Consider the following 24,252-nt stretch of genomic DNA (forward strand, 5'->3'; position numbering starts at 1 on the left):
AACGCTGGCAGCGCATTCGAGACTATCCGCCGGCTTTCGTTATGTTATCTCCACCTCTCGCGCTCCGAACCGATCCGAGAAATCTTCGCAGCGCGGCCAATTCTCCACCTCTCTCCTCGCGCGAGGCTACAAAAATCTTCCAGCTCCCGCTCTCGGTAGAAACCGGCTCTCCAGCGATCTCGGGGGCTTTTCATCTTGGCGGGACTTGGCAAGTCGTGTAACCGCCCGAAGAAATGGAAATGACGCAGCCCGTCGGTTGGCCACCGAGTGGGAGGAACTTGGGACAGGCCCAGCAGGTAAGACAACACCTTGTGGGAGGTTTATGGGTGCAGATGAAATTGCGACTCCGTTTATTGGGAGTTGGCTTAGGGCAGATACATATGATTATTCAGGCAGCGCAAATCATATGCTGATTATAATTAATCTTTGTGTGTTTCACAACTTTATGGGGAACTTCGCATTATGGGAATCCACCCAAGAAACTTATTCTCAAAGTATAATCTTAATAACCTAACTATGCTGAGATAGGAATTCACTTGAAATCATACTTAAATAAAATATTATATATTCATATTAATATCAATACTAAAAAAAATTCGAGATCAAACTTTTCTGAATTTAATTAGGAAATTTTAAACTATAGGAATCCACCAATGTACACTTATTTCTCACTATAATCTCAATATCAACAATACCTATTAGGCTCCCTAAGCAATTGGCTTTTATTGTATGTATTTACAGGGTATTTTATGGTTTAATTAATTTATACTTGATATGACTTATTTTCAGATGGTTAGACTCCAATGAAAGCAAGTTAAATTAGGCCGTTCATCAATACTTTTAATGGCTGTTATGCAGCTTGGAAGTAATCCTTCCATAAAAGATATTGGAAACAGCATTTGCAAAATAAATCAGAGTGTCAATGTAATCATGTCAATGATCACTTCCTCTTTTCTTTGTAATATCGTTTAAATAATGTATTAATAAAGTACAGGGTATTGCCAAGTCATTTTCACTTTTCAGTAACTTGTTTGCTTTGGAAAATCAACAAACTTTGTTGTGATTTTCCGCACGTGCTGGCACCGAACATGGGAACCACAGTCGAATGCAATATTACGAATCCAGAAAATTATTTTATTGCATGCTAATTGAACGGATTTTCACACCCTGGATTTCTTGTTAACCGATGGAGGTCAGCCTTAAAAGGTTTCTTGCTCTGTTTTGATATTCCCATAGAATTTGCAAGTTTCTCAGGCTTTTTAGCACTTGCAATAAACAAATCAACAAATCGAATGAATATTAATACAAATGGTAATGCATCATTCGTCGTGGATGAGTTACTGTCAAAGTAATTTATGTTCTTTGTCTTAGAAGTAGCAATTTCTCCGCTCTACCGGAATTTCCCACAGAAATGGCCCAAATTTTGAACCCCTGTATCTTTATGGGCCGTGACAATCTCGCGTGCTACTGACGTCTATCGTTTGTCGACACGGGAAATCAATCAGCCGTAGGAACACTGCGCATATAAATCAGTTGGAAGAGTGAGCTCCATAAATAAAGTATACGGCCGAGATAATGGCCGGAATTTACCGGACTCGAGAGTTCCACTCCGCCCTGTGTAGTTGAGATGTTGACTTTTTGGCATCACTTCGAACCGGTTAGGCTGTCAATCTGTCCATCAGCTGTTGGTGGAATAAATCATCTGGCAATTGCATACGTCCGTACTTCTGAAAGTTGGAAGCCCCTTAAAAGAGCCTTATTTACGGACAGGTTTTATCAGACAGACTCTTCTGGTTTTGGACCGCATTCGATCGACATCGATTTGCATGCAAAATGCTTTTTGCAGAATTCGAAACTGGGGGAATCCGAAGTTGGGGACTTTTTCTCGGGATTTTCCTTGACGACACGCTCTGGCGGAATGCCATCTGCTGTCTGCCTGGGTCAGTCTGGAAGCCCTCAAAAATTGTGGCTTTAAGTCTGGCTGGTTATTAATCATCTAAGTAGTCATTTCCAAGCACAGTCTTTTCCCCAAATGGCAAACACGCGTCGAACGGCTGATCGATGGCGCAGAATCAAATATGAATAAGTTACGAACTACGATCCAAATGGACCGATGAAAATCAAACAACTTTTACCCGAATGTCGAAGACTGGATGCCCTTCTCTTGGGATTTTCACAGGGAAATGCTTCTTAACCTTCTCTTTTCAGAGTGACAACTATCAAGTTCCCTTCTCCTTTTAATACCCATTATACGATTCAGGTTAAAATAATAGTACTGCATGTATAGTACAGAATATTAAAAAGAGGTCAGATATTAATTATAGTAGCTCAAATAGCAAACTATATACTAATTAAAGATCTATTTCTATAAGAATATGTTTAGTCATTTCCCTAATGATTCCTATAGACATACAGTCTCGCTTAATAAAAACTATTACATAATAGCTATATCAATAAAGATGAGGTAATAAGTAATGGTAAATTGCCTACTTAGGTTGAATGAAATAAATCATTTTAAACGGGGGTTAAAAATATGCATACATATTTTTAGTGTTTAATTGAAAGGCACTACATTTAAGTGGAAATATTAAGAAATATTAAGAAAGCGCACTTAACGAGTTACTAGATTAAATGACACAGATATTTAAGAGATATTGACCACAATTGTACATTGATCTCCGTAACAATTGATCTCTGCCCGTTCGACATTACTGGGATACTTTCGCGGCACTTGTTATGAATATTTATAGGTCGCTGACTTGTTTAGGTGATTTGTCGACCGATCGGCGATTATGTGTCGCCGTTGGATATGTAACACTTGTGCGGTCAATTTGCATTACTCATACGCAGCGTAAACCCCCAAGGGGGAACGGTGGGCAAGCACATTAGACAACAATTAAATGTACGTAGCCAGCCCGCCAGCGAGTCAATTATAATTTTGAGTAAATTTAATTTGCTTTTAATTTCGCTGGCGTGCGGATAATTGCCTGTTTATCGTTGGGCTGTCTCCTCGATGTTTTCTCTTCTATCATCTCGAAAAACAAGTAGATTTCGGAGATGGGGTCTTTGGACAGCACAAATCTTCTGTGCGCGTGGGCGGCCTACTTAAGGTGGGATTATTCAGATATATGTGTATATTTTGGCGGCCCTTGAGCATGGCCAGATTTCGGCAGCTATCTGGCCGGAGAAATCTCAAGGTGCGAGGCTATTTTGATAAGGGGAACTCATCTCTCCTTGAGGGTCACATGCCGGAAAGGCTTGCCCATTGGTATGCACTGCTGGTGCCCCACAATCAAGCATGGGCCGCACGTAGAATAACTGTATTCGTACACAGAGAAAAATCTTTAAAGTATGCCTTTTTATGTTGTCTAGTGTTGGATATTCACCTGGTTTAGGATAAAGTAAAACAAACGAAATATATTTTCCAAACATTTTCTACATTTCTAAGGTTTTCTTTATCTGGTTCCAAATGGTAACCATTATTAAACAAAGAATCCAAGTATTTCCATAACCCTAAAATAAGTATATTATGAAAATAAAATCTGATTCTGCATAAAAAAGGTTTATAATGTAAATATTGTATACTTTGTATAAAAACGGCTTGAATAAGATAAACATTTTTAAAGCTCGCTGACTTGTTTAGGTGATTTTTAAATTGAGATCTGATACTTATTAAAAAAAGTTCGTAAATGCTGGATTTACATTAGACATTATTATACATTGTTTGTATACAAAATGAACGTGTCTCGAATTTTTCCGATATTTTTATAGGTTGCTGACTTGTTTAGGTGATTGGTCCTATGAGTCAGTTAAATAAATCCAACATTTTTATAGCTATTTCTCGCGGTGCATCGCTATCTTTGTATCTGAAACTGCATTGACGGGCGGGTAAACAAAGTTAAAGTTAAGCTCAAACAATTGCAATGAATGACAATCGGCGCTCAAATAAAACTGTTAATTGTGCATTCAGTTAATTGTATAAGATCCCAAACATTACGCAAGCCGATCAGCCGCCTCCCACTGCCTGCCCCGCCCACTGAACCCCTGGAAAACCCCCTTTCCCCGCCTGTGCAGCGGACTGCATTGAGGCGTGTAAAGTACCCGACGTAAGGCTTCACGTGACTCAAACCCGTCGATCAGGTATCCAAATTCATGATCTCTCTGAATTTACGATGCCGTCTGAGGTCAGCCTGTGCGGCTTTTGGATGACTTCGGCTTAAGGAAGCTGGCGAAAAGCGTGTCAGGGACCAAGTTCAATGGCTACCAAAGATCGGAGCTCTCCTGGAATCCCCGCCATGATGACATATCCATTCCAAAGTTGTTCCATCTTCTCACGTGAACCGATCCGCTTTGATCCGGTGAGAAGATTGGGGGAGTGGAAAGAAGAGGCGTAGCCTGTTTTTTTATCACGGCATTATTCGCAGTGGCAACGATACTGAATTAATTTGGTCACATGACCGAGCCAGAAGAAAACAAAATGTAGATATATACCTACACAAAAAACAAAAACACATGAGCATCTGGCATTCGTATATTTTTATCCATAACACACACTCATCAGGGGTACTCAAAAGTATGGCGAAAGTTGATCGACTGTTGCTTGAAAAAGGAGGGAAAACACATAACTGGGAATTCAAATGTTGTCAATAAACCAATAAGAGTATTCGCCAATAATGTTGCTCTGAGAATTGTCTACTTGTTGATAAGGAATGTTTGATTACCATATATTTGCACAGCCCAAAGGCAGAATCAGGCATCAAGTAATAAAAATAATATTTTTATAAAATAATGGCACTGAAATTCTTAGAAACTTAAGCCATAAATCCTATAATTGTAATCTGCATACTTTTTCCACTTAAATACAGCGAGCTGAGCTTTGTTAAAAACCCAGAGAATATAAAGAACCGAATAGAGTAACCCTAACGGCGCTTATTTAAATGTAAAGCATATTCAAAATCATTAAAGTGGTAAATTCGAAATGGCCAACTGGTCGTGTGACTTGTTTGTTGTTGCGGCTCTGTTCAGAGAGGTTCGTTCTGCCAGACAAAACGCAAATCATCGGAATATTTGGAGATATCATTCGCCCAGCGGGCAGCTAATAATCATTGTGGCCAGTCCACCCACTCGGGAGCACGGGAGCGGGCAATCCCATCCAGATTACGGCCCATTATACTTTAGACAATTGAGAGGTGCTAACCGCTGGCGTTCGGGCCAATCAGTTTATGGACCCAAAGTGTCGTGCTAATGACTTGCCAACAAGCCGGGCAAATTAACAAATCAATTTCGGAGTGATAAACAAAAAGCCAAACAAGAGAAACAAAAGGCGGAAACAACAAAGATATGGGACCCAAACAATTGGCATTGCAGTAGGAATGCCATGGGAATGATAAAATAAACTAGCCGACAGGCTCCATTAAATGTAAAATGTGATGGACTGTTAATAGGTGGTGGCATAGGAATAAACCCCTGACGGAAGTCGGTTCAATGCACGCGAAAGCAAAGCCAGCAGGGCTAACATGGCGTATGCGCAATGCGGCTGCTTCACGTGACTCGTCGCTGGTGTCTGGGAATTCAAATGGCAACGAGATACCCCTTCGATCTCGGCTAGGGCTTGATTTGCATTTTTTACGCCACTGTATTCAATTCAAATCCAGCAGGTGCCCGAGTTCCGAGATTTGTGGGATTATCTTCAGCTTTACGATGTTTTTGTTTGCGATAAAAAAGCAGCAAGTGTCACGCTGAAGACCGGAGCACAATTTCTGTTTGATTTTCTGGCAGGCAAACAGCGCGAGTTTATCGCACTTGGCCTAGGCAGAGACCTCGCAAATATACGCCATTGGGCCGGCCCAAATATTGGGTGTATGAATCCAGTCCCAGTCCATTCCATCCGATCTCGTCACTGCTGGAACCGCATTCTGCGGCCATCCCTCTGGCATTTAGCAATGCAAATTTACCGACTTCGAGGGGCTAGAAGATAAGGTACTGACATACCTGATGCTTGATTAATGGACCATGATTTATGTATGAGCCACCTGCCCGGCGGGATTCTCCGGTTCTCTTGTCACGAGAAGCTGCTCGGAGATGGGAACTTGCTATCTTATCTGCGCTGCACTCGTTTCCGCAACGGTGTTTGTCAAATAGGAGCGATGCGAGACATCTGTCGGGTGCTTTATTTGTTGATCAGGCTAAGACAGAATGCAAAACGGCCTGCAATCGCCCATGTTGATTTACGACCTGCCCAATCAAGAAGTGGCCATAAATTTAGGCGGGCCTCAAGTACCCCAAATTGGCAGCTTTATGAGGGCCCAAACTTTCCAGAGTTGAGTACAATCAGCTTTTATTTGGACAAAGTTGTGGGATCTTAAGAACTAGAAGAACGTGGTTAGCCTTCGATGAACGCGCAACGTGTAGTACAGTGTGGAGTATATGTGGGGCCTAAAAGTGTGCTACAGTTAGGTTGGATCATTCATTTTTATTTGAGCAAACTTTGCTATGATGTCTAAAAGCGAAAAACAAACATAGACCGGCCCAAAACGAGCCGGCTGCAACACTATTTTGTGACTTGTGAGTGGTTGTGTGAGTGGTATGGTCCCTAATCCTCCAGCGTTACGTTGCGGAACAGATAGGACATAGACTCCTTGTTGTGGATGCGCCGAATGGCCTCAGCGATCAGAATGGAGATGTCGATCGTTTTGATCTTGTGGCACTGCAGCTTCTGGATCTCGTGTGGAATGGTATTGGTGACAACGATCTGTTTGTTGATGGAAGCATGGAAAATAATCATCACTTTACAAAGGTAAGAGAGGGGTATTGGACTTCAAGACCCACCTCATCGATGGGTGACTCATCCAGCTGACGCGGTGCATCTGAGCTGAGCAGACCATGCGTGGCCAGCACGTAGATCTTGCAGGCTCCGTGCTCCTTCAGCATCTCAGCGGCTGCCACAAAGGCCTGGACATCGTCGATCAGGTCATCCTGGGACAGATAAGGTATGAGAAATGATCGAGGAACTGCAGAAGGAAACCAATACTCACCACCATGATGGCGATACGACCGCTGACATCGCCCACAATGGTCAGTGGGGGCTTGACCTTGACAATGTGCTCCGGAACACCCACCGAAACCGAGGTGGTCCGCTGGCGGGTGCTGCTGGTTGGGGCGTGTTGTGGAGTAGAGTTTCTAGTGGTTAGTGTGGGGCAGTTCACGTGGATTGCGGTTCGAGTGGTGCAATGTGGTGCATTGTGGTACATTGTGGGTTGGTTTTTGTCGAGGTGGTGGTGCGTTTAATTGGTTGGTCGGATCGTAATCGAAACCAAAAAAGAAAAGAATCGTGTGGGTGGGTTGGAAAGTTGGTGGAGTGGCGGCGTGGGTGGTGGGAAAAAGTACAAATGGTAGTTGATTAAAAATTATAATTTAACTGAATGGAAACAATAGTTAAAAATACGAACCTAGGCGTCGCTGGTAAGCACATTTCAACTGAATTTCCTAATAAATTGCTATACGCACTGCATAACACAAATAAAGAGAAATTTCGATTGTTTTTCTGTTTTCTGGATTTTAAATTTTGACAAGAGAACGGCTCCAAGTGCCGACAAAAAAGTGTCGAGGTTTTAGAGACACGTGCGGAGCGTAAAAACAAAATAGCAACATTGCCAAAACGCAAAGTATAAAAACACTTCAAAAGTGAACAAAGCAGTCATACAGGATATTGAAAATATATCTAGAAAATCTACGTAAAAAAGTGTCTGCCTAGGCTGTGAAGTACAAACAAAAGCCACTGACAGAAGCTGTAATAATAATAGCGATAGTGATATTATGGATACGTGCAATTTAAAGTCAGGAAAAAGGTTACGTACAGAACTTGAACTTGAAATTCTATTCAAGTATTATAAAACAGTGTATACAGCTAGGATAGCTTATCAAAATTAGTCATTAGCAATGCTTATGCGATTTTGAAGATCTTAAAGATTATTTTAATCAACCAAAATTGAGTTAATCTTATATTGGGCAAGGATTAAATTAGATTAGATAAAATGTTGTTCTGTCTTATTTATATTTTAAAAATTTGAAAAAAAATTTTATTATAGAGGATTTGTCATAGATTGATTATAACATTTGCTTGATGGATGATCGACATTCTAGTGCTTTTTAATCAACAAAACAGAGACTAGTGAAAGTGCAAATTACTCGATGTGAAGTGCATCCAGCTTCAGTCATAGGAGAAAGCTAAGGTAAACAGAAACTAACCAGCAAAGCTAACAGCAAAATCAGAATAAATCAGCTAACAAATCAAACGGAAACCTTTCAACTAAAAAACTTAGCCTAGGGATCAGCGAGGCCCACTTTTGGGACTGAGGATGTGCAACTCACCTGGTCGGTGGAGGGGAGTACCGACCGTCGACCTCGTCGGCATCGGTCTCCTTCTGTTCGCCGTGGATGACGGCCAGGCCAAGACGCAATCGCTCGGCATAGGAGTTGGCCTTCTTGGCCACTCCAGGATTACGGGCCACAATCACCGAGTTGCGATAGTCGGGAATCTACGGGGAGTATCACACTTATTTACATTCTTAGTTTAAACAGCCTTTAGTTAAACCCACGCTCTCCTGAATGTATTGGAGCAGAAAGGGCGACGCCCTCAGATTGTCCACGGGTATGTCGAAGAAGCCCTGGATCTCCTTCTGGTGCAGATCCATGGTGATGATGTGGGTCAGGCCCGAGGTGCACATCATCTTGGCCAGCAGCTTGGACACAATGCAGCCGCGCTTGCGCATCTTGCACTGCTTGGAATACGGCAAGTATGGAATCACTCCCACGATCGAGCGGGCCGAGGAAGTCTTGCAGGCGTAGGCCATGATCAGCAGCTCCATGATGTTGTTGTTGGCATCCCTTTTGTGGTAGAGAAAGGCAATTAAAATACGTTTCAGGATCAGGAGTATCAACTCACTTGGTGCCCGTTTGGATGATGTAGATGTCCTTGCCTCTTACGGAATCACTGATTTCCACAATAGTCTCCCTGTTGGACTTGTGGAACACGGAGCAGCCGCCGTTCTTGATGCCCATCCGCTCGGCCACCATGTTGGCCAGATCCGGATGAGAGTTGCCATTGATGATGACAATGTCCGAGGTGGAGGTGTTATCCATGTCGCTCCTGCAACGCTTTGGTGGCCGTACGCTGCCTAACCTGCAAGGGATTAAAGGGGTTAATACGGGTCATTATAGACGAAAAGCAAAGCAAAACCATAACCAGACATTAACTTGGGCTAAGTTAAGTGCTACCTTCGTTTGGACATGCTGTCTTGGGGTTTTTCTGGGGTTAAGGGTTACGAGTTAAGCCAATGGGGTGTCGTCGGGTTCATTCACTGGCATAATCGTGAAAGTAACACACACGCAGTCGTTACGGTTCCCACGTTGCGATGTGCGACCGTATCGATTAGCCCCAGTGAACCAAATAGCCTCGGCTCTTTTTGGGTGAACGCAATTAGTCCTGCCTCTTCTCTCGGTTGCCCAGTTCTGGAAACTGCTCTCTGGCTGCGGAGGAGCCCAAAACCACAGGCGCACCAGAGGCCCTTAGCCGGAAACTACTGCGAATTATCGACCAAACAGCGGAAGGCGACACACGTGAGTGGCGTGGCAACGTCAAAGTGCCAACATGCGAATCACAGTTCCGGAATCCGCAGGCCGAATTCCGGATTCCAAGGCAGTCGTCTGATGTGCGGTGCGGAGGAAGCGGCGAGGAGCGACCAGGAGCTGCCCAGGATTAGCAGATAGAGATCGACCTCCAGCGCCAAGACTTCGCACGCGACTTCCTTGGGACTTGGGCGCCCACTTCAGCCGGGAAAAGTGAAAGGCCAGGAGGCGTTGGCTAATTGAATTTCTATTTTCGATCCTGCCCCAAGAAAAGCAGCCTCAAAGCAAAGAGAAGTCAGAAGCGGAATGGGCGACTCAGGTGAGTGAAATGGCCATAAATGTGAGCCAGCGATAAGGATGTTAAGGGAAATACCCCAGCGCAACGAAAGCTGAATACACTTATGCTAATACAAACGTGATCAGGAAAATATTTTCAATAAATAGAGGCATAGCTAATTGGAGCGCAAATACTATTATAAAATATAAGTGTAAAGTAACAGTCCATTTGGTGCTTTGGTGAATATAACTTATTTTTTTGTCTTTGGATGCTTGGATTGTTAAAAGTAACATCAAACAAGCCGTAATGGAAGTGATATTATAGTACAATGTTTTAAAGTATGTGGTAATATTAGTAAGGCTATACTTCATACCAATCAAAAATTTAACAACCCCAAGTTAGAGTATAAATGAAGCTTTTTCAAGACCTTTCAAGCCTCGAGACATTCACCTCCGGTTTTCAACTCAGGATTGGGTTGGGATTGGGTTTGGGTTTGGGTTTGGGTTTGGGGGCCGACGCAACCGCGAGGCGACTATTCAATTTTAGACATTTGACGTCTTGAGTTGCTCGAGGCCCAGCCAAAAGGCGTTGGCAGGTGCAGCGATTGCAATGGAAACTTGCGGCACGCATATGTGGCACAAGGAAAGAAAAGGCGGGATGAGGATGTCTGGGTTTAAAGATAGCAGCTCGGTGGGATTAGGTGGAGAAGGAGCCCCAGGCCAGGAAAGTTATGACAGGCCGGGCTGAGGCAAAAACCTCGAAGGATTAGGGCCACTCCACTCGGCTCAGTTGCATTAGAAGAACCTAGATTTTTGCCAGAGAAAGACGCATTAGCGGAAAAGAGTCATCATGTTGGGGATAGCCTGCGATCCGCTCCAGCATACGAGCATGTACGAACGCGGCTCAGATGGTACTAAGACTGATCTACTACACACACAGATTAAAAACTGAGTGACAATTATTTAAGATTGCAAAGGCTAAGATCACGAACACATTTTTGGAAATATACTATCAGCTAAGCTCTTAATTCTTATCAGTATATTGTATTGTATAATAGAAAGTTGAAGACTTTTGTTCATAGATTATCCCTTTCTTATGGTAAATCTCTACAGATAGCGAAGACAGCGATGGAGAAGGCGGTCTGGGCAACGTCTCCCGGGTTATCATCCGCCCGCCGGGTCAAAGTGGCAAGGCCAAGAGAGGCCACCTCTGCTTTGACGCGGCTTTCGAGACGGGAAATCTGGGAAAAGCGGAGCTGGTGGGCGAGTTCGAGTACGACTTGTTCCTAAGACCGGATACTTGCAATCCGCGCTTTCGCTTCTGGTTCAACTTCACCGTGGATAACGTGAAACAGGATCAGCGAGTGCTCTTCCACATTGTGAACATCAGCAAGAGCAGGAATCTTTTCTCCTCGGGGCTGACTCCTTTGGTGAAGAGTTCCAGTCGACCCAAGTGGCAGAGATTGTCTAAGCGCCAGGTGTTCTTTTACCGATCGGCGATGCACCAGGGGCATTATGTGCTCAGTTTCGCCTTCATTTTCGACAAGGAGGAGGACGTCTATCAGTTCGCCTTGGCCTGGCCATACAGCTATTCCCGTTTGCAGTCGTATTTGAATGTGATTGATGCCCGACAGGGAGCGGATAAGCGGTTCACACGATGCGTGCTCATCAAATCGTTGGTGAGTCTTACGATTATCCAGGTTAAAGGGCTATCCAAGAATTTGTTTCCCTCCAATTCAGCAAAATCGCAATGTGGACCTGCTGACCATCGACCATGTGACCGCCAAACAGCGCTCCACGAACCGCCTGGATCGGAGCTTCATCCGGGTGATTGTGATCCTCTGCAGGACGCACTCCAGCGAAGCTCCAGCCTCTCACGTGTGCCAGGGTCTGATCGAGTTCCTGGTGGGCAATCATCCCATCGCCGGCGTTCTAAGGGATAACTTTGTCTTCAAGATTGTGCCCATGGTGAATCCGGATGGCGTCTTCCTGGGCAACAACCGCTGCAATCTGATGGGCCAGGACATGAATCGCAACTGGCACATTGGCTCGGAGTTCACGCAGCCGGAATTGCATGCGGTAAAGGGCATGCTGAAGGAGTTGGATAATTCAGATGTGAGTAGAAAGATTAAGGGGAGTTTTTTCATATAATCTAGTGATACTGGATTGTTCTTATATCCCTAATCGTTCTCGCTTAATCTTAGTTAGAAGCTTAAGAATAGTAGTAACATAAAAGGGAGGGTACTTCAGTTTAAAGTTATAAAGTTATAAGAAAAGATAGATGTATATTAATATATTTCAATATACACCATTTTCTTTTTTAACATAAACTATAAAAAACAGTTTTTATCTTTCAGTCCAGTATCACATGGCTATCATTGTACTCACTTAATCCTTAACCTCTCTATCTGAAACATCCCATCCAGACCTATCAGATTGACTTTGTGATAGATCTTCACGCCAATAGCAGCATGCACGGTTGTTTTATCTACGGGAACACCTACGAGGATGTCTATAGATACGAGAGGCACCTGGTTTTCCCCCGACTCTTCGCCAGCAATGCTCCGGACTATGTGGCGGATCACACGATGTTCAATGCAGACGAACGAAAGGCGGGCAGCATGCGGAGATTCAGCTGCGAGAGACTCAGTGACACGGTGAATGCCTACACTCTGGAGGTCTCCATGGCGGGTCACTACCTCAAGGATGGCAAGACCATCTCCCTATACAACGAAGACGGCTGTGAGTGCATCTTAGGGGACTTTGTTTTTTTTTGGTGTTACTAACAGACTCCCTTTGACCTCCAGATTACCGGGTGGGCAGGAATCTGGCCAGGACCCTGCTGCAATACTATCGCTTCATCAACATCCTGCCCATGCCGATTGTGACCGAGGTTCGGGGCAAAAGGCGGGGGCGAAACCGCCATGCCCACCACTCTCGATCCCGCTCGAAAACCCGCTACGAGGTGAAGCCCCGACCCAAAACTCCTCGGTGCCACGCCCCCATTGCCTACACCAACCTGAGTATATGCTATGACTCGGGGGGAGGAGGCGGATCCTCGGACGAGGGTGGATTCTCACCCACTCGACCCTTGGCCCCCGGAAGCAGTTGCTTCAGCGGATACCGGAATTACCGGAGGGCTGCCACCGCCAGTTGCTCCCAGCACCCCGGACACGATCAGTATTCCCCCTTCGCGCTGGGAGCCCTGAAAACGGGCAGCGATCATGGCGGTGGTATTGGCGGCTCCAAGGGCAAGAGATCAGCAGCGGTCACCATCGAAGTTCCGCTGCCCGTGAATGTGCCCCCGAAACCATATCTGTCCATCATCGATTTGAACCAACTGACGAGGGGAAGCCTGAAACTGAAGTCCAATAGCTTCGATGCCGCAGACAGGAGATAGGACCAGTGATATGATATGCAAAAGGGTTAGTGATCACCGTTAAGGATCCGAGCAGAATGATGGGTTGTTTTAGGTATAATCAAGTCTTTTCTACGCTTCCTGCTTGTTTTTCTAAATAAAAAGTTAACTATTAATCCTAAATATTGATCGAATTTATGGTTGCTAGTATTTTAATCCAAACTCAGATGATATGTAGATACTTTTTGTATTTTTAGCACCCTTTGAAAAACTCCACACTCAGCAAAGCGTATTTAAATTACAAGCTCAGAAGAAGGTAAACAACATTTTGATTGTTTACTAAGAGGTCGGCCTTATCAAAGAGCCATGAATAGAATAAGTCAAACAAGTTATTTGATTCTTTGCACTACAATCAATACAGAATTCCCAGTGGTATGGATTTTGCTTATAAATAAATACCTCCTCCTTATAAATTCGGTGTTGTAGATTCTTTGGGTTCTTGAATTGATTCAGATTGTTCAGTTAAAGGTGCTGAGTGTAGCCATAATAACATAAGACTAATTGGATTTTTTTACATTTTTTTTTAGCAATTTACTTGATTTTCCTCTATACGTTTTAGGATTTTTGAGAAAGTTTGAAGAGAGCAATGGGTTTTATTTTCGACTCTGCTGATAAGAAAAATGGATTTTTTCAATTCCGTGTTTTAAAGGTAAAAATGGCCTCAACCTCAAGATCCCTGTTTTGAAATCCATTAGGTTTTTCACCCCCCTCTCCTTTGTGTCCTTCTTCTAAACAAACAGTTATGCGAGCACTTTTCACTCCGAAAAACGAAGGGCAACAAGTCGGGCGATTGAGTAATTTTTTTGAGTGATTTGGCTTATCTACGCCCGCATTGTTGTTGTTTTTCAGCTCTTAATTTGGCTCGCAACCAGAAAATAAAAAAGAACAAATTGCGCTCAATTGGCGACATGTGAGTTTTTATCACACTATTTAGATGCGGTTATTTACAGTTATTCACAGCGAACAAAGAGTCGTAAGTGCGATGAGTGACCCTAAATTTCCTCGCAGCGCACGTGAGTGTGAGTGAAAGTTCCTTGGTGACAATCACTCATCACTAATTGGATGGATTAGCTGGCACTTTTATCTTATCTTTTATCAAACACTACATCAGTATAACCTCCTTGGAATATGGAAATGCTGTACACATACAGTCTACACCCACACCCACTCACGCAGTAAAAACACGCGCGAAAGTGTTGATAACAGCACAACCCGAGTGCGACTGAACAAAAAACGAGCTTCTCGACTGATTAACGCTTTCAATTAACACGAAATCGGATCCGGAATCGGAATGGAATCAATAAAAAACTCACTTCTTTTTCTTATAAATAAAAGCGAATGACTGTGGACAAAGTGGAGCGAAAAAGCGAGGGCTGCGCGGCGTTGCCAGATCGCTGGAGTGAGGTGGTGGTGGTGGGAAACAGCTGTTGCGGTTTTGAGTGAAACTGGCAAGTAACTGTACAAATGGACAGGCAATTTAAGATATTTTCAACTCATACATAGTTAGTTTAGTTTTAATGAAAGTTTTTAACAATTAGCTTCTTTTGTTAGTAACGTCTTTTTTGCCTTAGAACATGCAGAACACAACAAAGTGCATCTTTCTCTTTAAGCTTTACGTGTACATATTTGTGAGAGTTTGAAATGTGCACTGAAAAAAATGTACAATAAAAAACATTTTAAAAATAACTTATAGTAAAATAAGTACACTTTCAATGTCACACAAAAAATTAACTGGTGTTCCAAAACACTGTATAATAAATACAAAGTACAGTACATTTTTCTTCGCTGTACAGTGTACACACTCTCTTATTGAGCGCAATGCAGAAAGGGAGGGCTGCCACAGAAAGTGAAGAGCAAAACAAAGAGGAAATAGAGAGGCAGGCGAACGCCGATGAAGTAACCAAAACGAGAACGGCAAAAACAACAACAAAAGCGAGGCTAAAAATAAAAGCAAACACAAATTCCAGTACAAAACAAGGAAAAGGGGGGAGGTGTTCGCTCTTGTTAGCACGCAATTGATAAAAAATTGGTAGACAAACAGAACAAGTAATTGAAATCCATCAAAACCTGGCTATACATAATCTCCGCGGGCACTGGAAACAGACAGGGAAAACGGAAAAGAACGGGTTATACACAAAATTAGAGAGAAAATGGGGAAAATGTGAGGAAAAGGAGGCAAAAACACACGCAAACAGCGGGACACTAATTAAATTATACATGAACAACACACAGAAATGATATAAAAAAGCGAGAAAGTAGCCGCTTTAAAGTTTTACTTGTTCCTCTGCAGCAGCATGTTGTAGTTTTTAGGTAGATTTCACTGTATTTCTCTGTCGCTTATTGATTTGTATTTAAGTTTACTCTTATTATGCCTATGTATATCCTGTTTTTAACTGTTCTTAACCGGCAGAAAAAAGTGGAAAATTGTTATAGGATAGGCACAATCACACACTCGCTATTAATATGCACTATGAATAGTTGGTAATTAGTAATTACTCTTTTTCGCACGACACTGCTATATTTATTTTCACTTCTCCGAAAACTTGGAGAAAAAACTGGTAAAAATCCTCGCAACTTATTCGAACAGCTGTTGAATCGATGTTTTTATATATATCGATTGTTTTCGCTTAGTGGTGGCCTCACGACCACCGCGATAGTATCGACGCTGTGACCCTATTTCATTAAAAAGCCATGGAAACTCTGTTACGTTTTAAAATTAAATAAATTTACACTACCATATATGGTCTTTAAAAAATTGGGTGTCCTTATAAATAAATTCAATTTACTATAGGTAATCATCTTATAATATGATTAACCTATAAATGTAAGATCTGTACTTAATACCGATTGAAATCCAAAATATGATTTTTTTTTACTATTCCTAATGTATGTTGTATTTGATTTATTATAGCAGAACCTATAAATGTAAGATCTGTACTTAATACCGATTGAAATCCAAAATATGATTTTTTTTTACTATTCCTTATGTATGTTTTATTTGATTTATTATAGCAGAACCTATAAATGTAAGATCTGTACTTAATACCGATTGAAATCCAAAATATGATTTTTTTTACTATTCCTAATGTATGTTTTATTTGATATATTATAGCAGAACATAGAAATAGAAATAAATAGAAAATGAAATAATTCTATAAACGTAGACGTACATAATCACGGATTAACTGTTTTCGTCAGGAAAAGTGTGTCAAGTGTTAGTTAGCTTAATTACAGGGAAACATACATGCAGTCTTGGTGTGGTTTCTTAAAATCTAGTTAAGTGTGGACTGTGTTTAGGTGCCGCTTAAGACTACAAAGCTGATTAAAACTAGATGAGCAACGGGAACACTTGTAGGGTCGTTCTCCCGTGTGGGTAAGTAGATGCCGCTTGAGACTTGTCGGTTGGGAAAAGCATTTGGAGCAGGTGGTGCACTGGAATGGTTTCTCGCCAGTGTGCATTCGCAAGTGGGACTGAAGTTGAAGCTTTTGAAAGAAAGACTTTGGGCATTGGGTACACTTGAAGGGTTTTACACCCCTCACTCGCCGCAAGTGCGACTGAAGGTTTGCGTTCTGGATATAGGACCTCGAGCAGTGGTCGCATTTGTACGGCTTTACTCCTGCGTGGGTTCTCAGGTGATGGTTGAGATTCGAAGAGCAATGAAAACTCTTCGGGCACAGATAGCACTTGTAGGGTCGTTCGTTCGTGTGAATTCGCCGGTGTCTCTGCAAGCCATTAGCCTTGGGGAAGGACTTGGGACAATAGGGGCACTTGTGACGGTTTTCCTTGGTGCCGTTCTGGTTAGTACCCTTGTCAGAAGCAGGTAGTGCCTCTTTGTCAGCAGGCACTGCCTCTTTATTAGCAGGTACTGGAGTTACATTAGCAGGTACTGTATTTTCACCACCTTCAGGGTCCTCATCCGATGGCAAGTAGTCTGAATCATTATCAGCATCATCCTCTAGTTCGTTTTCATTGTCGCTCAAATCCTTTTCTTCGGGTAAAAACATTCCCTGCAAATCCTCCTCCATTTCACTGTAGAACTTAGAGCTTCTTTCGTAGGTTTTCTTTATATCGAAAGCATTTTGCACTTCCTGCAGGCAAATGGCACAAATGGTTTGGGGAAACAGGTCTCCTTTCTCAACTGTATAGCCCGTACACTCAGCAATCATGCTACCAATGGAGACACCGAGTTCAAGTTCTTCAAATATGTTGACCATATTTTTGGAGTAGCCCAAGCAAACTCGGCATAAAGATGACTCCATCATTCTGAAATTGAACTAAACTTTATGTGGTCCTTATTGCAAATGAATTCGCTTTATTTCGGTAATGGTACAGCCAGAAAATAGAGATCAGGTCGGGGTTGTTTATAACTGGGTATTAGAGATGACAAAAACTCAGTGATACTATCAACGCTGAAAATAAGGTATTTTTTAGGTACTGGCGGGACGTCTGAGTACACTGCTTGGGATGATAACTCCGCTAAAGAAGAAGGCGCCAATCCTGAGTGGGTTCGTGTATTCTCTAATTGCACTGTGGACAGATAATATCTAGACCTTCTATTTAAACTTTGATACTAACAGTATTTAATACTAAAAATTAAGAGCGTTTGTGGGAAGTTTTTTTATTTTGAAATTTTATAGGTTTCTTAATTTTTTTTTTGGCCCGTTTGAATTCATGTCCCAACCCAATTGAATTATTTAGGCTCCACACACCTAATTGCTGAACTCAAATACACTTTGTTAATACAATTCCTCTTTAAATTAGGCTGCATTGTATGCTGTTTTTCAACATTACATCAACCCGCTTCATTTAATAAGCTTTTATCATAACAGGATGTTTTTAAGAGCTTTTGGAGGTTGATGGGGATAGTATTTCGTATGTTTTTTGGGTACAATATATGGTTTTAAAAAAATTGGGTGCCCTTATAAATAAATGCATTTTACTCTAGGTAATCATCTTAAAATATGATTAACCTATAATTGTAAGATCTGTACTTAATACCAAATTATGATTTTTTTTCACTATTCCTAATGTATATTTTATTTGACATATTATAGCAGAACAAGGAAATAATTCTATAAACGTAGACGTACATAATCACGGATTAACTGTTTTCGTCAGGAAGATTGTGTCAAGTGTTAGTTAGCTTAATTACAGGGGAACATACATGCAGTCTTGGTGTGGTTTCTTAAAATTTAGTTAAGTGTGGACTGTGTTTAGGTGCCGCTTAAGACTACAAAGCTGATTAAAACTCGATGAGCAACGGGAACACTTGTGGGGTCGTTCTCCCGTGTGGGTCAGTTGATGCCGTTTGAGACTTGTCGGTTGGGAAAAGCATTTGGAGCAGGTGGTGCACTGGAATGGTTGCTCGCCAGTGTGTATTCGCAAGTGGGACTGAAGTTTATGCTTTTGAAAGAAAGACTTTGGGCATTGGGTACACTTGAAGGGTTTTTCACCCCTTACTCGCCGCAAGTGCGTCTGAAGGTTTGCGTTCTGGGTGAAGAACTTCGAGCAGTGGTCACATTTAAAAGGCTGTACTCCTGCGTGGGTTCTCAGGTGTTGGTTGAGATTCGAAGAGCAATGGAAACTCTTCGGGCACAGATAGCACTTGTAGGGTCGTTCGTCCGTGTGAATTCGCCGGTGTCTCTGCAAGCCACAAGCCTTGGGGAAGGACTTGGGACAATAGGGGCACTTGTGACGGTTTTCCTTGGTGCCGTTCTGGTTAGTACCCTTGTCAGAGGCAGGTAGTGCCTTTTTATCAGCAGGTACTGGAGTTACATTAACAGGTACTGTATTTTCACCACCTTCAGGGTCCTCATCCGATGGGAAGTAGTCTGAATCATTATCAGCATCATCCTCTAGTTCGTTTTCCTTGTCGCTCAAATCCTTTTCCTCTGGTAAAAACATTCCCTGCAAATCCTCCTCCATTTCACTGTACAACTGAGAGCTCCTTTCGTAGGTTTTCTTTATATCGAAAGCATTTTGCACTTCCTGCAGGCAAATGGCACAAATGGTTTGGGGAAACAGGTCTCCTTTCTCAACTGTATAGCCCGTACACTCAGCAATCATGCTACCAATGGAGACACCGAGTTCAAGTTCTTCAAATATGTTGACCATATTTTTGGAGTAGGCCAAGCAAACTCGGCATAAAGATGATTCCATCATTCTGAAATTGAACTAAACTTTATTTGGTCCTTATTGCAACTGAATTCGCTTTCTTACGGTAATGTTATAGCCAGAAAATAGAGATCAGGTCGGGCAAACTGGTTTGTTTATAACTGGGTATTAGAGATGACAAAAAGTTAGTGATACTATCAATACTGAAAATAAGGTTTTTTTTGTACTGGCGGGACGTCTGCGTACACTGCTTGGGATGATAACTCCGCTAAAGAAGAAGGTGACAATTCTGAGTGGGTTCGTGTATTCTCTAATTGCACTGTGGGACAGATTAAATACATTTAAATAGCTATTCTTAATAGTTCCTACAGTCCTACACCTTCTATTTAAACTTTAATGCTAACGGTTTTTAAAACTGAAAATTAAGAGCGTTTGTGTGAATTTTTTTTTTTTTTAATTTTTATAGGTTTCTTAATTTTATTTTTTGGTTGGTTTAAATTCATGTCCCAACCCAATTGAATTCTTTAGGCTCCACACCCCTAATTGCTGAACTCAAATACAATTAATACAATTCCACTTTAAATTAGGCTGCATTGTATGCTGTTTTTAAACATTATTTTAACCCGCTCTATTTAATATGCTTTTATCGTAACAGGATGTTTTTTGGGAGCTATTGGAGGATGATGGGGATAGTATTTCGCATGTTTTTTGGGTACTAAGGAAAGAAGATTGGACGATACTGTGTACAGATAAGATTTTTGTTTGTTGACTTGCCAAAAACGAAATCACATTTATTGTGATTTGACCTATCACACTTTGTTATCTGGGGAAATGCCGAGCTCGGCTGAATTCGTCATAAATATAGACTCTCCTTCCAGCTATAATTCAGTGTAATTAAAAGTCGCCAGTAGCACAGATCGAGTGCTGATCGAAATGAATTACGGGTGTTTAACGATTTCTCTGTCGATTTTGGCCTTGGTCGTGTTATCCCACGGTGTCAATTTGCCGTCCAACAAAATTCTTGAACCCAAAACTCTTGAATATTGTTTTCCGGTTATCGAGCCCATCCTCGAACACTTTATAGAGCTTACGTCTGCGGTCGATGCCACCAAGGAACTAAACAAACAAATAAGTTCCTTGTCGGGTACTATTAAGGATTTGGAGAGCAAGCTGGCCATTGCTGAGGTGCAACTTAAATCCAAGGATGAGGCAATTAACGCAAAAAACGATTTGATTAAAATAAAAGATGAACTGCAGTCCGAAATAGCGGTTGCTAATTGTCAAATCAAGTTAAATTCAAAAGACAACGAAATACTCATAAAAAGTGAACAGTTCAAAAATAAAGACAACCTAATAAAGTTAAAGGATGAACAAATCGCGGAACTGAAAGCCAATAATAACAACTTGAAAAGGCAGTTGCTAAGTGCTGAGGATCAAGTCAAAACCAAAGAAGATGTTTTAAAAGCTAAATCTATGGAATTGGATGAGAAAACTGAGAAACTCGAACGTAGAGATGACCTAATAATACAAAATCAATATGAAATCAGCCATCTAATCGAAGCGATGAAAAACAAAACTGATGAAATTAATGAGCTACGTACTCAACTTTCGGCTAAAGACACCGAAGTCGAGGCTTTGAGCAATCAAGTGAAATCGGATTTGGAAACAGTAACTGAAAAAGAAAATCAACTTTTATTGTGCACTGCAACAGACAGTTGTCTAGCTGGCCGCCCAAATGATATTTATAAAATAAAGTTACCCGAAATGGATTTATTCGAAGCTCCCTGCAATTCAAGTGGTTGGATGACTATCCAAAGGCGTAAGGATGGCTCGGTGGACTTTGATCTGGATTTTAAGGAATATAAGCGTGGTTTTGGCGTTTTAGTTGGAGAATTTTTCTTGGGACTAGAGAAACTGCACCGGTTGACCAAAGATAGACCTCACGAGCTCTTTATCAAGCTAGGCAAGTCTGATGAATCCACGAGCTATGCTCATTACGACAGCTTTGAAATTGCCGGGGAGGAAGATAATTACAAGCTGGTATCGGTGGGCGATTATTCCGGTTCAGCCGGAGACGCCTTAGATGATCTGGTGGATTCAGAGTTCAGCGCCGTTGATCGACCTAATCCAGCAGATTGTTCTACAACTAACACTGGTGGTTGGTGGTATAACAAATGCTCGTACATAAGGTAGGTTTCCAAAATCTATTTAAAATATATGTACTAAACAATTCATATTGCAGTGCGCTTAATGGAAAATACCATGCGGATGGGGTGTGCCCAGAATTTGCCGGAATTCGTTGGAACACTTGGGAAGAAGATGATGCGGCTTCTCTTACCTTTACTGAAATGCTGATAAGGCCCAAATCCCTGTAAGCTTTAAATGTAAAGGAAAAAATAGGATTTCTTTTGCAAACAATTATAAGAAACTTACTGATTTTTTGTAATTTCATTAAGTCTTGTCTATGAAATAAAGCAAATACCTACTAAACTATTTTTTTATTGGGACCCCATTCGTTTTTGGCATAAATAATTTTGTAAAGGTGCTTTAGTTGCCCCTTTTGGCCTTTAATTTTAATATTCAGCGATTCCAGTGATTGTCTTTGACGCAATAATGTCTACAGATAACCTATTGGTCCATTTTGATTGTTTGTACTAATTAATGATAATGCCCAAAAGGCTATTAAATCTTTTGCAAAACGGATGATTCATTAGAATTAATTGTAATTTTATCTAAACTTGTCATAAAAATTAAGGTGTCACCAAACTCTTGTACACCTCAAAGAAAATTCATACTTTTCTTTAATGGAAAAATACTACTTAGTCACAGTTATTAGGCCAGGGCGAATTCATTAGGTTCCAGTCCAGGTGTTCTTCTTCCTGAAGATCAGTTTACCTCGAAACACATCCACGTCATGGCTGTGTCACCTTGGTCGCTGATTCTACTGCTGATCCTGGGCTGTCCCAGCTACAAGGCCCTCGATGAGAAGCGGATTCGGGGAGTGCTGAACCTGGAACGCGATCTCCTACAGAACCTCCGCGAATATGCCGAGAAGCTGGAGGAGAAGATCAGTCTTATAAACAAGTGAGCTCGTAAAGGTGTAAGGGTGATTAAGGTGTAAGCTTCCCTTCCTTGCAGTTCTTTGGATGAGTACATCGACGAGATAGACGAGGCCAAGAAGGATCCGGAGGAGTACCTCTCCAATCCGCTGAATGCCTTCCGACTGATCAGGCACATGCACCAGGATTGGGTCGGCTGGCAGGTGTACATGGAGGAGCAGGTGGGCCCTGAACAGGTGGCCAAGATGGAGCGCCTACTGCCAAAGCTCCCTCAAAAGGGGGCCTTCAAGAAGGCGGCCAAGGATGTGCATAATCTGACCCGATTCTACGGCTACGAACCCGCTGATCTGGTGGCTAAAAATGAGCTAAAGAGGTTGGACATATGTGATATATGCGAAAATCAATACATTTTAAATATTTCCTTTTCACTTAGCCACCTCCATCTTTCCCCTCTGGACTGCTATCACCTGGGAATGGAGCTCTACGAGGAGCACGATTACCTGGGAGCAGCCAAGTGGTTGCAAGTAGCTGCCCATAACTACACCCGCTCGAGATACAGTGATCTTTTCCATCTTTTGGGGGCACCACGCTGGCAGGTCTTTCGAGATCTGGGCAGAACCCTATTTAAGCTGAGTAAGCTCTGGATCCTCCCGGAAGTTCATTAATAATGCATATATATCTCACAGATCGGGAGTCCGCCTATGCTGCCTACGATTCGGCACTTCGGTTAAATTCCCAGAACGTCCACCTCATGCAGGAGATTGGTCAGATGGAGCTGTTCAGCCTGAGGGACCCTATGGAACCCATAGTTGATCCTGAACCAAATCCCACCCTTCTGGAAAGCCACTGTCGTGGCAATATTACTCCAAAAAAGGGTAGTCTGCAGTGCGAGATCAACACCTGGGTCCACTTATTCCTGGAATTCGCTCCCTTAAAGTTTGAGGAGCTCAACAAAGATCCTTACACCGTCCTTTATCCGGGAAGCGTCTACGAGGAGGAGATAAGGCACATCGAGGACGCCTACGAACGATGTCCGCCGAGCGCCCAGTTCGAGCTGAAAAAGGGCATCAACGGGTGTTCGGTCTCCGATGGATATAGCCCAGTGCTGAAGACCATCAACGAGAGGATCTTGGACATGACGGGAGTGGAGGAGACGTTTGGTACTTTCTATATAGTCGAATACTCCCAGCTGACGACCTTTGATCCCTTCAAACTTTTTAGGAACTCTAGTAAGGTAAGGGATTGCGTTTTTTTGTTACTAGTGTTGAATTTTAATATCCCTCCCCTCTTTCAGTTCCGAAAGCTCAACGCCAAAAATTTGGATAATGTCGATGCCACTGTAATAATATTTGTGAGTTTGCAACAGATATATTCTTTGTCAGATCTTATTACTTTAATAACCATGTATTTTAGCTGAAGGACTTGGCCTTGGGCGGGGCTGTTACCATTCCAAATGATGGTATTTTTGTGCAACCCAAGAAGGGCAATGTGCTGATCACCTTCCAAAATAAGGAACTCCCCACTACGGTTTGCCCAAACATCGCGGGTAGCGGATTAGGTAAATTCAATCGTTTTGTAGTAATATGTAGTTCGTATTGTTAATTTTTCTTCGTTCCAGTCATGATCAAGTTTATTTTCAAGAAAGAGGAGTAATCATTAATGAACAATTTATTGTTATAATAAAAGGTGTAGTTGCAAGTTATTGTAATAAAAAACTCACTTTCCTCACACGCTTATTTATTTATCCACGGAAAATT

At 42.1% G+C, this 24,252-nt stretch overlaps 6 protein-coding genes across 16 annotated transcripts; 3 read left to right on the forward strand and 3 right to left on the reverse strand.

The window, feature by feature from the left end:
- Nucleotides 1-6,320: 6,320 nt before the first annotated feature.
- Nucleotides 6,321-15,930, reverse strand: LOC108017257 (phosphoribosyl pyrophosphate synthase-associated protein 2). Of its 10 annotated transcripts, none has more exons than XM_065866852.2 (8): nucleotides 15,818-15,930; nucleotides 8,945-9,181; nucleotides 8,598-8,886; nucleotides 8,371-8,537; nucleotides 7,449-7,505; nucleotides 7,035-7,179; nucleotides 6,829-6,975; nucleotides 6,321-6,751 (listed from the first exon to the last, which is right to left on the reverse strand). In XM_065866852.2, exons 2-8 carry the CDS (start codon nucleotides 9,139-9,141, stop codon nucleotides 6,593-6,595), a joined length of 1,161 nt encoding a protein of 386 aa, XP_065722924.2. In that variant the 5' UTR covers nucleotides 9,142-9,181; nucleotides 15,818-15,930; the 3' UTR covers nucleotides 6,321-6,592. The 10 variants fall into 10 exon arrangements, with proteins under 10 accessions (XP_065722924.2, XP_036675280.3, XP_065722921.2 ...); XM_036819385.3 differs by having other exon boundaries at nucleotides 7,035-7,146; nucleotides 15,598-15,906; XM_065866849.2 differs by having other exon boundaries at nucleotides 15,598-15,906.
- On the forward strand, nucleotides 9,678-13,734 carry LOC108017248 (cytosolic carboxypeptidase 6). Of its 2 annotated transcripts, none has more exons than XM_036819383.3 (5): nucleotides 9,678-9,946; nucleotides 11,017-11,582; nucleotides 11,644-12,018; nucleotides 12,330-12,645; nucleotides 12,711-13,734. In XM_036819383.3, the coding sequence occupies exons 1-5, from the start codon at nucleotides 9,934-9,936 to the stop codon at nucleotides 13,301-13,303; spliced, it is 1,863 nt and encodes a 620-aa protein (XP_036675278.3). In that variant the 5' UTR covers nucleotides 9,678-9,933; the 3' UTR covers nucleotides 13,304-13,734. The 2 variants fall into 2 exon arrangements, with proteins under 2 accessions (XP_036675278.3, XP_036675277.3); XM_036819382.3 differs by lacking the exon at nucleotides 9,678-9,946 and adding an exon at nucleotides 10,465-10,814.
- A 667-nt stretch (nucleotides 15,931-16,597) lies between the features above and the next one.
- Nucleotides 16,598-17,584, reverse strand: LOC136116456 (zinc finger protein Paris). The gene has a single exon (XM_065866535.2). The coding sequence runs from the start codon at nucleotides 17,582-17,584 to the stop codon at nucleotides 16,598-16,600; it is 987 nt and encodes a 328-aa protein (XP_065722607.2).
- Nucleotides 17,585-18,116: 532 nt separating this feature from the next.
- LOC108017249 (zinc finger protein Paris) lies at nucleotides 18,117-19,674 on the reverse strand. The gene is made up of 2 exons (XM_036819622.3): nucleotides 19,542-19,674; nucleotides 18,117-19,485 (listed from the first exon to the last, which is right to left on the reverse strand). The coding sequence occupies exon 2, from the start codon at nucleotides 19,482-19,484 to the stop codon at nucleotides 18,519-18,521; it is 966 nt and encodes a 321-aa protein (XP_036675517.3). The 5' UTR covers nucleotide 19,485; nucleotides 19,542-19,674; the 3' UTR covers nucleotides 18,117-18,518.
- Nucleotides 19,675-20,318: 644 nt separating this feature from the next.
- LOC108017250 (angiopoietin-related protein 7) lies at nucleotides 20,319-21,926 on the forward strand. The gene is made up of 2 exons (XM_017084256.4): nucleotides 20,319-21,625; nucleotides 21,679-21,926. Exons 1-2 carry the CDS (start codon nucleotides 20,370-20,372, stop codon nucleotides 21,809-21,811), a joined length of 1,389 nt encoding a protein of 462 aa, XP_016939745.3. The 5' UTR covers nucleotides 20,319-20,369; the 3' UTR covers nucleotides 21,812-21,926.
- A 391-nt stretch (nucleotides 21,927-22,317) lies between these two features.
- LOC108013818 (prolyl 4-hydroxylase subunit alpha-2) lies at nucleotides 22,318-24,238 on the forward strand. The gene is made up of 7 exons (XM_036819632.3): nucleotides 22,318-22,520; nucleotides 22,575-22,868; nucleotides 22,929-23,128; nucleotides 23,182-23,729; nucleotides 23,790-23,846; nucleotides 23,909-24,053; nucleotides 24,114-24,238. Exons 1-7 carry the CDS (start codon nucleotides 22,351-22,353, stop codon nucleotides 24,146-24,148), a joined length of 1,449 nt encoding a protein of 482 aa, XP_036675527.3. The 5' UTR covers nucleotides 22,318-22,350; the 3' UTR covers nucleotides 24,149-24,238.
- The last annotated feature ends 14 nt before the right edge of the window (nucleotides 24,239-24,252 follow it).

The sequence above is a fragment of the Drosophila suzukii genome, chromosome 3, assembly GCF_043229965.1.
Source record: "Drosophila suzukii chromosome 3, CBGP_Dsuzu_IsoJpt1.0, whole genome shotgun sequence".
Lineage (NCBI taxonomy): Eukaryota > Metazoa > Arthropoda > Insecta > Diptera > Drosophilidae > Drosophila > Drosophila suzukii.

Excerpts from the sequence above, each read along its gene's own strand:
- LOC108017249 (XM_036819622.3), bottom strand. The coding sequence starts at position 19,484 with ATGATGGAATCATCTTTATGCCGAGTTTGCTTGGCCTACTCCAAAAAT.
- LOC136116456 (XM_065866535.2), bottom strand. The coding sequence starts at position 17,584 with ATGATGGAGTCATCTTTATGCCGAGTTTGCTTGGGCTACTCCAAAAAT.
- LOC108017250 (XM_017084256.4), top strand. The coding sequence starts at position 20,370 with ATGAATTACGGGTGTTTAACGATTTCTCTGTCGATTTTGGCCTTGGTC. Across the intron at positions 21,626-21,678 it reads AACAAATGCTCGTACATAAG|TGCGCTTAATGGAAAATACC; the intron begins GTAGGTTTCCAA and ends TTCATATTGCAG.
- LOC108013818 (XM_036819632.3), top strand. The coding sequence starts at position 22,351 with ATGGCTGTGTCACCTTGGTCGCTGATTCTACTGCTGATCCTGGGCTGT. Across the intron at positions 23,129-23,181 it reads CAGAACCCTATTTAAGCTGA|ATCGGGAGTCCGCCTATGCT; the intron begins GTAAGCTCTGGA and ends TATATCTCACAG. Across the intron at positions 23,730-23,789 it reads TTTTTAGGAACTCTAGTAAG|TTCCGAAAGCTCAACGCCAA; the intron begins GTAAGGGATTGC and ends CCCCTCTTTCAG.
- LOC108017257 (XM_065866849.2), bottom strand. The coding sequence starts at position 15,617 with ATGCTGCTGCAGAGGAACAA. Across the intron at positions 9,182-15,597 it reads ATGCTGCTGCAGAGGAACAA|GTTAGGCAGCGTACGGCCAC; the intron begins GTAAAACTTTAA and ends AATCCCTTGCAG. Across the intron at positions 7,180-7,448 it reads TGCTTACCAGCGACGCCTAG|AAACTCTACTCCACAACACG; the intron begins GTTCGTATTTTT and ends ACTAACCACTAG.
- LOC108017248 (XM_036819382.3), top strand. The coding sequence starts at position 10,754 with ATGTTGGGGATAGCCTGCGATCCGCTCCAGCATACGAGCATGTACGAA. Across the intron at positions 11,583-11,643 it reads GCGTGCTCATCAAATCGTTG|CAAAATCGCAATGTGGACCT; the intron begins GTGAGTCTTACG and ends CCTCCAATTCAG. Across the intron at positions 12,019-12,329 it reads AGGAGTTGGATAATTCAGAT|ACCTATCAGATTGACTTTGT; the intron begins GTGAGTAGAAAG and ends CATCCCATCCAG.